This window comes from Spea bombifrons, chromosome 4, assembly GCF_027358695.1.
Source record: "Spea bombifrons isolate aSpeBom1 chromosome 4, aSpeBom1.2.pri, whole genome shotgun sequence".
Taxonomy (NCBI): Eukaryota; Metazoa; Chordata; class Amphibia; order Anura; family Pelobatidae; genus Spea; species Spea bombifrons.
In genome coordinates, this window is record NC_071090.1 from 44,634,932 (window position 1) to 44,647,181 (window position 12,250).

Here is a 12,250-nt window from a genome sequence, read left to right on the forward strand (position 1 = left end):
TCCTCTTGATGGTGAGATGACCTGGTTGAAAGAAGGGTGTAAGGGCAGCCTAGAAATCTTCAACCTGGGGCAGCTCCTCTAAATGGTCCAGTAATATAGAGGTATAGCCAGTCTTGTACAAACAATTAGTACTCAATAAACAGGATTTTAAGCTAGTAGAGTGAGAAAGCAAAGGAGCTGATGAAGATGGAATTGCTATCTAGAAAATTATCCCTATTATTCCATTGGTGTGAAATTGCTTGTTCAAGGGGGAAACCTTCTGACCCCATATTCTCCCTTGCCAGCCCATCCCTAGAGGCTTCATAGCTGCATTAAGCATCTACTATCTCTGTGTTTATGTGCTGCATACATGGTTAAAAGGAACACTCCAGCCATCAAGTACACTTTAATGCGTATGATAGCTGCAAGATACCTTTAAATTTATATGATCTCCCTTTTGCAAATGCATTCTTTAGAATCCCCCATATACCTTTGTCAGTCATTGTCAAGGATAGTCAAATCACTTGAAAGGAGGACCGCTGCAGCTTCTATATAAGACTTTTTCATTTTTAAAATACTTTAAAAATTCTTTCTTAGTGGGACTGTTACAGACATTAACCTTTCCCTTTAATGTACAGTAATCTACACAACTTCATTCCTCCTAGATGCTTGGAATGTGTAAAAAGCGGATGTCTGTGGTGCACCAAAGATTCTGAATGTAGGTCTCCATTGAATCCATGCAAAGATTATGACAGCACGGTAAGATTTCTAAAAGCATTGTTTTTCAATTAGATTGTTCACGTATTTTAAGTAAGCGTAAGTTAAAGTGCTTCTTTTTTTCTCTTCCTAGACCACTTGCAAGAAACTAGGTGAAAAAATACCAGCGTATAAGGTCAGTTAATGCAAAGGTTTATGTAGTACTGTAGTTAATCTAAAAAATATCTAAATGTTTGTTATATTAACAAACTTACTACTGCAAGTCTACGGTCAGCTGTATGTTAACAGTTGTTTTTAAATTAACAATGTTGCTCAGAGATAGCATTCATCTCTGTTTTCGCATTAAATGCATATCGAAGTACATTGTGTATGGCGTACAATGCGTTTTACTGTATATATATTGTTGCAGGCAATTTTTTTGACTCATATACAGGCTGTTGGAGAAATTGCTAGTACACTTTTTGCACATGCTCAGTAGCACTCCCATTCTAGTTAAATGTGGCTGATATTCCATTGCACTCAATGGGAGTAGCAGTAGCCAATCTCATGTACACCTTCCAAAGGTCATGTTTTTTTTGTGGGACAGTCATGATTTTCAGGCACTGTCCATGTGCCTCATCTAGCTGTCACACTGTCCTGAGTTTGTGGGTAGCGGAGATCATGGGCCAGTTTTGAAGATCCTCTGATACCTCCTGACCAGGGAGATGTCAGCCTGGGGCAAATCTCCTAAAGGTCAAGACAGGACACAGATAATCCGATAATTTACAAGCATAGAAACACAAAATGTTATGGCAAATAAGAATTAGTTGGCCCATCTCGTCTGCACATATTATTTGTAGAGGCAACCACACTGTATGCCTTTATAATAACAGCTTTTCTACCTGTTAGTTAGTGAAGTTAGTTTTCTACCTTGCTAGTGAAGATGCCGGAGACATACCAAAGAGATTTGTTTTTAAATGTGGGAATTACAAAATAAAATAACCTTAAAAAAATATGAATAGTTAGTATTTTTAAATGCCATGCAAAAAAGCACATTTTGTGAAGTAATAACAGGAAGTGGGTAAATGCATATCTCACATCCCTAGGTCAAACACCGGTCAAACACCGTGAAAGGAAGCTCAGACCATGTATGCAACACATTTCTTTATCTTCCCCTGCTTCCTGTGATTAATTGTCATTAGCAGAAATACAATGTGTGACATGTAACATTTGTTTAAACAAAATTTAGATCTTTTTGGAATTTAGCAATCCTGGTTTATGGTACATAAACCCCAAAGCTGTCCATAAATAACATATATTATAAAGAAGAATGGTGAAGCCTGCCAAGTATTGTTTTAATTATTATTAGGGATTATTAGTAACAAATTGTTGGATTTAGTTATAATATATTTTGAACCTCTTATGTTTTTTGAAGAAACAAGGGAGGAGGACCCTGGATGCCTTTCTGTTTCTTTCTGTCTCTCTCTCTCTCTCCCCATGCCCATTACCCACGTTACTCAGCCCCCAAATTCACATGCTCCTGGAAACAGGGTGAAATGAGCCTGTTGCCTGTGACCACTTATCTTGAGTCTGCCTTGCTGCATCCTTTATGCACAGGCATCTTTATACCACCAAGCTTTCCAATTAACCCTTTCATTCCGCTTCTGAAAGAACATTGTGCTTGCTGTGTGGAGCTGTCCATTACTCAGGGGTCTACCGAGGCCACTGTTTTATATGTGTCAAAGCACTGTGTGTTAAGAATATTAGTGTAAAGCCTTTGATATTATATTTACTGTAATGCAGTGCTTAAGTAAGATAGAAACCAATCTGAGCAGCATAATTCTGAAATAATTATTATTTTGTCCACAGATTGATGTAAATTTGGTACAACCTGAACGGATCTCATATTTAGGAAAAGAAAGAGTAACTATTATGGGTCAAAATTTTAAGAATATTTCCAGTCTGGTATTAATTGGTACCAGCAGCTGCAAGACAGAAAAGTAAGCAAGCTTGTTGACATGAGATGTACTAATCCTTATTAGCCACACACTGTCAGTTTTTTAACAATGAAACAATGTACACAGGGGTATCAATAATCCACTATACCAAAACAATTTTATTTAGAATATTTATCTAGCTTACTACAAATATTTCTTGGAAAAACCCTGGTTGCTTTCATAATGATTCACATGTTTTGCCTAAAAATAGCCTTTAAGTATATCAATCACGCATGTATGTATATTTCTAAGTGCTAATAGGTGTACTTATACGTCTACAGTAGAATTAGTTTATTTAGATTTTATTTATTGAAGCTTAACTTTGCAGGAGAGTTGAATGTTTCAACTTTCTGCTTTGAGTATGTTCTGTGGAGGCCAACCCCAATGGGTTTCTTCTGAAAGTAGTGCTAATCTGGTTGATAAAAACAAACCAGGAATAATGGGGCGCATACACATAAGGGAAGAAAACAAAAACAAATACAATAGTGTAATATTGTCAAAAAAGTGTGTATTATTGGATATGTAAGTTCCACTCACAAAAGGACTGGACTAAGCAGGCTCATCAAATATCAGGCTTCTAAAACTGTATGTAGTCTTAATTGAGATGTAGCACAACTCAATGAGTATTGTGCAAAAGCAAGTAGAAAATCAAGCATCCGGTGTATGGTAAAATCTTTCCAATTTATTCTCTCAACGCGTTTCGCCGATGGGTCATCGGCTTCATCAGGAGAAAAATAAATAGAACTGCAGTGTAAATCTAACAGCAGCATAAAACATGTAATTTATTCTAATCTGGTTGATGCCAGAGGAGGCCCCTGTAGGCGACCCATAGAGTCGCTTGCAAGGCCTTTTAACTCTTGACATTGAACCTACTGGTTTCCGCTCCCGTAAAACCCTGCGTTGCTGCGTAGATAAGGTAGGCTAGATGGGAGAGGGACCAGGGAGATTAGTAAACGAAGACGGACCCGAAGATTCTTTGAGTTGTGTGTCTTCATCTTCGTACACGTTTTGCCTCCGCTATGTTCGTTATTCAGGCACCCTTTGTGTTAGTTTTCATGTTCCCCCAAATACAAATGCACAAGTCTAGTTATTAACACAAACACAATGTTAACAGAGTGTATCTATGTTATAGCACTGAGTTAATTATTTTCATATAGTGTGCTTGTCTATATACAAATGCTGTTGACATGATAAAATGATGCTAACCATTTTCCTACAGGGTCAAGGTTTTATCCAACAGTAACACACAGGCCATCATCTCACTGCCAAAAAGTCACAAGGAAACCAAAGGGTTGTGTCTAGACTTCGATGGAACTAATTGCCACCAGGCAAAGAATATTTATTATTTATCTCTGCCATCATGCGCTCAGATATCTCCAAACATATCTTGGTCTAGGTAAAACCATTTTATACACATTTTATTCAGTGTCCTTACTATATTTTCATATTACTATTCATATGTTAAGTTGGTAGCTGAGAAATTAGAGCTAGAACTGCATTATCAATGTTTCATAATATATACTACATTCCACTGGAAAACATAGGCTGTACAGAACAATGAACAGTGAATTACTGACAATTTATTATATGGCTAAGGATAATACAAAAACAGTGGAAGGTAGCATCTTGCGTACAGGCCATCAGTCCAATAACAGAGCCTTAGAACAAAGAAGTTTTATGCTCTCTATGAGTAAGGTGGGAGAGTTGCAGTTATTTTTTTTTACAGAAAAACAAATACAGTGACTGCAGTATGCAGTGTGGTGATATAATATCATAAAATGATTAAATATTGTTCGGGATAAGCATTCTGACATCTCAAGCATGAATTTGGTGATATTGGTGAAGTAGTTTCGGCAGTTGCTGATCATGTGACATTAAATCGGGGTTTACTGTTTCTCAGTGTCTTTACGTTATGTGACATAATTTTATATTTTTCTATAAAATATATACTCCTGACAATGAACATAACAAGTCGCAAGGCAGCCATGTGACCCAAGTATTTTGGGGTCATTAACACTTCAAAGGGATACATCCCTTTTCTCTTGATCCCTATTAGAAGAGCAACGTTGTAGTGATCATAACACAGTAGGCAGAAGATCAAAAAGCTGCACAAAAAATACATACCAAGTTACTGATCTATCGGCTCTCTTGCTAAACCACCAGGTTAAGTGAGTACAGAGCAACAGAGCTAATGTGGGCTCAATGCTTGGTTTGATCCATCTAATTAAGAGGAGGTATATGAGCTGCGCACTTCTCCACTTATATCATTGGGTATTTGCCGACACGAACTTACTTGAGAACCTTTGTGTGTTCAGAGGATGTGTTCAGTTTGTTCCACCACTCTGTCCACTACTGCTATGGTCAACTTGGATATATGACCTGGTATCAGATGCCACCTACAGCATTTCTGTAGCTCATTGTCACTCATTGTCCAATACTTTTTGCGCCTTCTTCAAGTTATGGAGGGAAGAACTAAGATAAGAGTTTGGGGTATTTTAAGGTTAACACATACTGTATTATGAACTGCCTATCTTAAACATTAACAGATGTAAATAGTAAAGTTAGAAGCCTTGATGATTACTTTTAAGAGATTAGCCCTTTGCTAGATATGACAGTTTATTTTGTACTTTGTTGTTCATCTAATAACTCATAATGATATTATTTTGTTCTGTTTAATAACATTTTAATAATAATAATATTTGTTATCAACATTTAGGGGTGGTCGTAATATATCCATATATGGTAATAACATTGATCTTTTGGACAAACTGATGCTCTTGCACAAAAATATTCAACAAAATTATGTAAGTATTTCCATCATGAACAAATAACATTTTGGGAGAGAAAGAAATTATGTGCTGGATTTAATGAGCCCACTAAAATCTATACCTTTAAAAAGACAAAGGTTGCATGCTACATTATTTTTATTTAGTAAGCAATTTAATCCCCAGGGCACATAGTTAAGTAACTAGGGCTAACTGCTCAACCACATGTACATGTTTAGCACATGTAACTCAATTTAAGAACACTGTCTAAGCAGATTAAAGCAAATCTCCAGATAACTAACTGAGATCCAAGTATCTAAACAGTTGGCTTAAAAAAAACTAGCCATAAAAATGTGTCCAGGTCCTCCTTATACAGGGCATTCACTATTACTGCATCTGGTTAATGGGGTCACATGGTAACTTTAACACTGGACTGACTTTAGGGAACAAACAATCTAGGGTGCAGGAAAGTAATGTATATGTGGCATTTCTTTTTTTCCGTTTCAGACTTTTGAATGCTCTGAAAGCTTGTCACGATGTTCATTTCCAGCACCAACGCTCATGAAAATAAACCAGACCATTGATATGTACATGGAAGTACAAAAACAACTTATATGGTGTGGGAGACTACAGTATGATAATGACCCCACATTCCTACATTTCTCTGTCCTGAGTGACATGGATGAAGAATTAGACTTAAGAATAAGGGTAACATTTCCATATTTCATAAGTAATGCATGATTGCAGCCTCTAGAGCTAAAATGAAGTTGTAGTCTTTTTTTTTCCTCTCTATTCTCTTTCTTTACTATTCCCTTCTCTCTTTCTTTGTCCATTTTTTTCTGTTTCCTTCTCTTTCTTCTCTACACTTTCTTTTCACTTAGGTTCTTCCTTTCTTCTACCTTTTTCTTTGTTCTCTCTCTGCCTTTGCTTGCTTTCTTTCTTTCTTTCTCTATGTTTTGCAGGAAGGAATGCTCTGGTTGTGTCAATGCAATGGATCTATGATAGTGTAAATATATATACTGTATATTTGCTGTAAAGAGAGGCTATATTGTACTGTATATTAACATTTGTTATTCACTGTAAAGAGAGGCTATATTGTACTGTATATTAACATTTGTTATTCACTGTAAAGAGAGGCTATCTTTTAAGTTAACATTTCTCTGTTTACAGAAAACTCGAGATTCACTAAATATTCAGGAAAATGAACTCCAAGTTATAGTACATTATAAGAACAATACTGATCAATGCAAAGTGCAAAATATTACACACACCACTGTGTTTTGCAAAGTGAGAAAAACATCCAAAGAGAAAATTAACGAAGCAAAAATGAAAGTAACGGTGAGTTTTGATTTAGGACCAGGACAACTAGGATTGAATATTTTTTTTTTAAATAAAGTTATTTTTTTTTACTTCCCTCCCGTCCTGTAAGAGAAAAGCAGAAAAAAAAAACGTTAGTCATTTAAAAAATAATATTAAAAAAATCATTAAAATATTAATATAAATAATACAAAAAAAATTATAATGTGGGCTGTGATGTCATTGTGACATCACTGGCATGTTCAGGAGGTCCCTAGGAGGACCTCTAACCATTACTGTGTAAAAATAATATATAAAAAATAAAAAAAATGTATAAAAATTAAAATAAAAAAAAAAATTAAAAAAAAATATATAAAAAAAGATAATAAAAAAAATTATTAAAAAACCTTACTTCCCATTGCCCTAGCATAACATCTAGCCAGTATAACCCTCCTGCCCCCGTTCACAACCCCCAAACCCGTTAAGCCATAGGCATAAAAATTATACAAAATTGTACACCTAATAGAACGCTCCCTGGTGCTGGGAAAGTCTGGAAAATCTATATAAATTAGGTATTTCTGAAATCAGGACACCTGAATTAATAAACTTGGAGGGGATTTTCCATCACTTTACCTAATTTTGTGAGGATTCAGAGGGAAAATGTAAAAAAAAATTAGTTTAATTTTCTAATCTTCGCTAGTTTTTACTAAATTTCTCATTCTAAATTTCCAGCTAATCATCCAACTATGGTATCAAAAGAAAGCTCTATCTCTCCTTGAAAAAACGATATATAGTTTATATGGGTACACTATTCACAGGAAAAGAGAATCATCGCTAAACCGACATACCCCAAAAATGGCAAAATTGCTCTGGGCTTTGAGGTACCAAAAACCCCTGGGATTGAAGGGGTTAACATTTTTTTTCAGTTGCTAGTTAAATGATGTTGTGGATAATGTGGTTTCTTGTTTGTTGTTTAAGGTGATTTTGGGAAACTTTACACAGGAACTGGAGATAACAAAAGAATGGACACAATTTTTATACATTCTGGTTGTTCCTCTTCTGATTATTGTTATTATTGGTGAGTGGAAATTCAAAATCATCATATATAAGGTGGCTAACCTTACATGTTTTCTTTTTTAATCATGGATGTCCATGTGTCACAATTATACATGATTCCAATTATTGCCTCTCTGATGAACTGAAGAAGTATGTTTAGATAGACAACACAGGGCCAGTGAACCTTTTTCTATAAAATACAATTTCTGTATGTAGGTACAGATTGTGGGTTGTATATAATGAGCAGTTTGGTGTCAGACATAAAGAGGAAAATTCTGTTGGTTGCTGTTACACTGGACCCCGGTTGCTCCTTGGACATAAACTCTTTGTTGCCATATTTCTGCTAGATATTCTTAACTTAGTAAATTCCATTTGGTCAACATATATATATTTCCAACTGCAGGTGTGAATACAGCTGATCTTCAGCTAGGCTTACTACCAAAAATAGAAACATAGTATTTAACCCCTTAAGGACAATAGGGGTTATTACTCGTAGTATATTGTGGGACAATGGCTATTTTAACATTTTTCGGTGTTCCTGTTTAGCTGTGATTTTCTTCTTTCTCATTTCGTGCTCCCACACATATTATATATTGTTTTTTTCAGGACAAACAGGGCTTTCTTTAGATACCATTAATTTTATCATATCATCTAATTTACTATAAAAAAATGATAAAATATGGGGATTTTTTGTTAAAAAATTACTTTTTCTCACTTTTTAAACAAAAAACTTTTACTCATCTGCAAAAACGAATGAAAAAACCTGCTAAATAGATTCTACTATTTGTCCTGAGTTTAGAAATACCCAATGTTTTTATGTTTTTTTGCTTTTTTCTGCACGTTATGGGGCAATAAGTACAGGTAGCGTTTTGCTATTTCAAAACCTTTTTTTCCAAATCTGGTAATTCTTCCCCCCATGTGCCATTTCGGGTATCTTTGAAGCCGGCCAATGCAATTTACCCCATCAAGTCATATATTTTTAAAAACTAGACACCCCAAGGTATTTCACATGCTGGTAATTTAACCCTTTCCATGCACTAATTTTACCACCAGCCTTTGTGAAACTTTATGGTAGTACATTTTGTTGTACTTCAGGTATAAATTTATCGCTCCTGGTATATGTCCCTGTCACACAACACCCCAATATGTGTTCAGTAACATCTCCTGAGCGCAGTGATACCCCACATGCATGGGTTTGTTGGGTTATTTGGGAGGTAAAAGGCCGCCTTTGTGAGGTGTGTATTTTTTGGCCATTTAGACATCTGATCCTACTGCCCCCATGTCCCATATTTGGGACACCTTTGAACCCGGCCAATTCAATTTATCCCATCCACTCATGCATTTTTTAATACGAGACACCCTATGGGCATTTGTAATGCCAATATTTTAACTCTTTCCATGCTGGAATTTTTGTAAAGAAGAATTTTAGGACTTGCTTATTAATTTTTTTATTAATTTTTTTTTTTTTTTTTTTGGTGACAGTGGGGATTTTTATATGTTACCATATTATTTTTATTTTTTTTAAACATTTTTTTAAATTTTTTTTTTTAATTTTTTTTTTACTAATCACTCATTAGTGAGCTGGGCTCCATTGACCTTGCATGGCTGGATGCAGTACCTGCATTCAACCTGCAGGAGGAGCTCGAGAGTTCACAAGAGGGTCTGGATAGACCTTCTATGAACTCATTTCTATTGTTGATGCCATCCTGTGAATGACGGCAACGTCATTTACAGGATGGCACTTGTGGTTGCTCTTCGGAGCAATCACAAGGTGATCGGGGTAGGGGGGTAGTGTTACTGACATGCCTCGATATCGAGGCATGTCAGTAACACCATTTATGCTTAGGAAGCGATTCAGATCGCTTCCTAAGCTGTTTTAGCCGGGCGCCGCCGCGATCTTTCATGATCGGTGCGGCGGCGGCCATTTTTCTTCCGGGGAGGGCTGCCCTCCCCGGATCCACGGTCAGCCTCATTTGGGAGGCTTCCGTGGATGCTGCAAAGCCGCTGATCGCGGCGAAAACGATGCCGTACATGTACGGGCATTGTCGTTAACCCGTTGCACGGCAACCCCGTACATGTACGTGGATTGTCGTTAAGGGGTTAATGGCAGATAAAAAGTGATTATGAAGCCATGAAAACGAGGCCTGACCCCCCATGAAGCGGATGAAAACCAAGCAAAAAGATTTGTATTTTCATCCAAAATTAAGTCACACTCTCTCTCACTTACTCTCTTACACACTTTAAATGTTTCCCTACCTACTTCTGCTTCTCCAGACCACTTCCGCATCTTCTTGTTCTTCATCTTCTCTCTTTTATCTTCCATCTTCCGCAATCTTCACGGACATAACCTGGTGCAAAAATGGTGGCTCTTCAGGTGATGTTCTGTCCCCCGGTTCTCTAATTGGGAGAGAGAACATCACCGAAAGTGAAAGATTTTTCCCTAAGGTGAACTTCCGCCAGAATGGCTTTCGCTGGCGTCCTCTCACTCAGCCCTCCAATTTGGGGAAGGGACTTCTCCGAAATTGCCACAATTTGGCAGTTCACCTTAGGGAAAAATCGCTTCCGGTGATGTTCTCTCCCTCAATTGCAGAATCGAGGGACAGGACACCACTGGAAGTGCTGCCATTTTGGTGGAAGTTTGCCCCAGGGTATATCCACAGAGAGAACAAAGGTAAAAGAGAGAAGATAAGTGAGAAAGGAGGGAAGATGAAAGACAGAAGGAAGAAGAGAGAAGATGAAGAACAAGATGCGGAAGAGGAAGTGATCGGTGGAAGTGGTCTGCAGAAATGGTTGGGAAACATTTATAGAGCGTGAGAGAGAGTGAATGAGAGCATTAGGCAATGAATATCGTTCCCGAATTAAAAATCCCCCCCCCCAAAAAAAAACTAATGGGCTAAAAATTTGTCAGAATCGTTTTTGGCCTGTTTGTACATGTGTGTGTATATATATATATATATATATATATATATATATATCAGTTGTGTGAAAAAGAAAGTACACCTTTCATAGTTCCTGCAACAGCATTTAAATCGGGTTGAGCTTTTGACTTTGACTGGGCCATTGCAACACCTTGATTCTTTTCTATTTCAGCCATTCTGTTGTAGATTTGCTGGTGTGCTTGGGATCATTATCCTGTTGCGTGACCCAATTCCGGCCAAGCTTTAGCTGTCGGGCAGATTGCCTCACAGTTGCTATGGACGTCTGTTGCCCTACCACGTCGCTCTTTTGGGGTTATACTGGGCTTGTGGTGGGTCACAATCGGAGGTAGTTACAGAGAGGGAGCTCATTTGGGAAATCTGGTTTTATTACCCATCCTTAGAACCAGGCCCGGACTGGGACAAAAAATAGGCCCGGGCATTTAAGCCTGAGCAGCCCATATTTATTTATTTATTTATTGTTAAAGCCCACCCTTCATGTACCATCTTTGCATTTAATCATTCACACAAATCATTAACACATTCATTAATGCAGTCTCACAAATCATTCAAGCAATTCATCCACACATGAATTCATTAATTGTCATACGCATTCACACAATTCATCCACACATTTATTCATTCATTCTCATACGCATTCACACTACCCCCTCTCATCATCTTATCTGCCCCTTCTCACTATGTTCCCCCTTTTCACTATGTAACCCCCTTCCCCACTTATCAATATGTACCGCCTCTATCTATCCCCTCTCCCCCTTTCTCACTACCTAACCCCCCTCTGCCCCTTCTCACTGCAGCCCCCTCCCTCACCCTACTTACCTTGTTGCCAGAGCAAGCAGCAACTGCGACCGCGCCTGTGGCAGGGCAGGATTGACTTAGGGGCTGATGGAGCTGCAGCTCCAGGCTAGTACCTTAAAATATGGCCGCATTAAGGCAGAGCCCCTTAAGCCCGCCGCAACTGCAACCGGGTCCGCCACTCTAAGGCAGAGCCAGCCTTAGGTGTTCTGGCGCCCTGTGCGGACTACTCCTCTGGTGCCCCCCCATCCCAAAAAAAGAAAGGAATAAAAACTTGTAACAAAACTCCCCTTTCTCACTATCTATCCCCCTGTATCACTATCTACCACCTCTGCCTCTTCTCACTGTTATCATTATATACTGAGGCAGACATTGACGGTGGTACAGCATAATACTTATCACTATATACTGAGGCAAAAATTGACGGTGGTACAGCATAACACCTACCACTATATACTGAGGCAGACAATGACGGTGGTACAGCATAACACCTATCACTATATACTGAGGCACACATTGACAGTGGTACAGCGTAATCCCTATCACTATACATTGAGCCAGACATTGACAATAGTGCAGCATAACACCAATCACTATATACTACGCCAAACATTGATGTGGTGTAGGCCTACCACTTCATTGTCTGGCTTAGTAGTAGGGATGCACCGAAACGAATTCTGGACTGAAACCGAAAATGCAGCATTTACCTGTCCGAAACCGAATATGACCT

The 12,250-nt window shown here is 37.9% G+C and overlaps 1 protein-coding gene across 1 annotated transcript in view; it reads left to right on the forward strand.

Moving 5' to 3' along the window:
* The window catches only part of PLXNC1 (plexin C1), a 41,566-nt gene that overhangs the window by 8,933 nt on the left and 20,383 nt on the right, over window positions 1-12,250 (forward strand). The window contains exons 8-15 of the mRNA XM_053462676.1: window positions 645-738; window positions 830-871; window positions 2,545-2,675; window positions 3,892-4,068; window positions 5,389-5,476; window positions 5,945-6,145; window positions 6,608-6,775; window positions 7,712-7,811. Of these exons, the coding sequence (XP_053318651.1) occupies window positions 645-738; window positions 830-871; window positions 2,545-2,675; window positions 3,892-4,068; window positions 5,389-5,476; window positions 5,945-6,145; window positions 6,608-6,775; window positions 7,712-7,811 (1,001 nt within the window). The remainder of the gene's footprint in view (window positions 1-644; window positions 739-829; window positions 872-2,544; window positions 2,676-3,891; window positions 4,069-5,388; window positions 5,477-5,944; window positions 6,146-6,607; window positions 6,776-7,711; window positions 7,812-12,250) is intronic.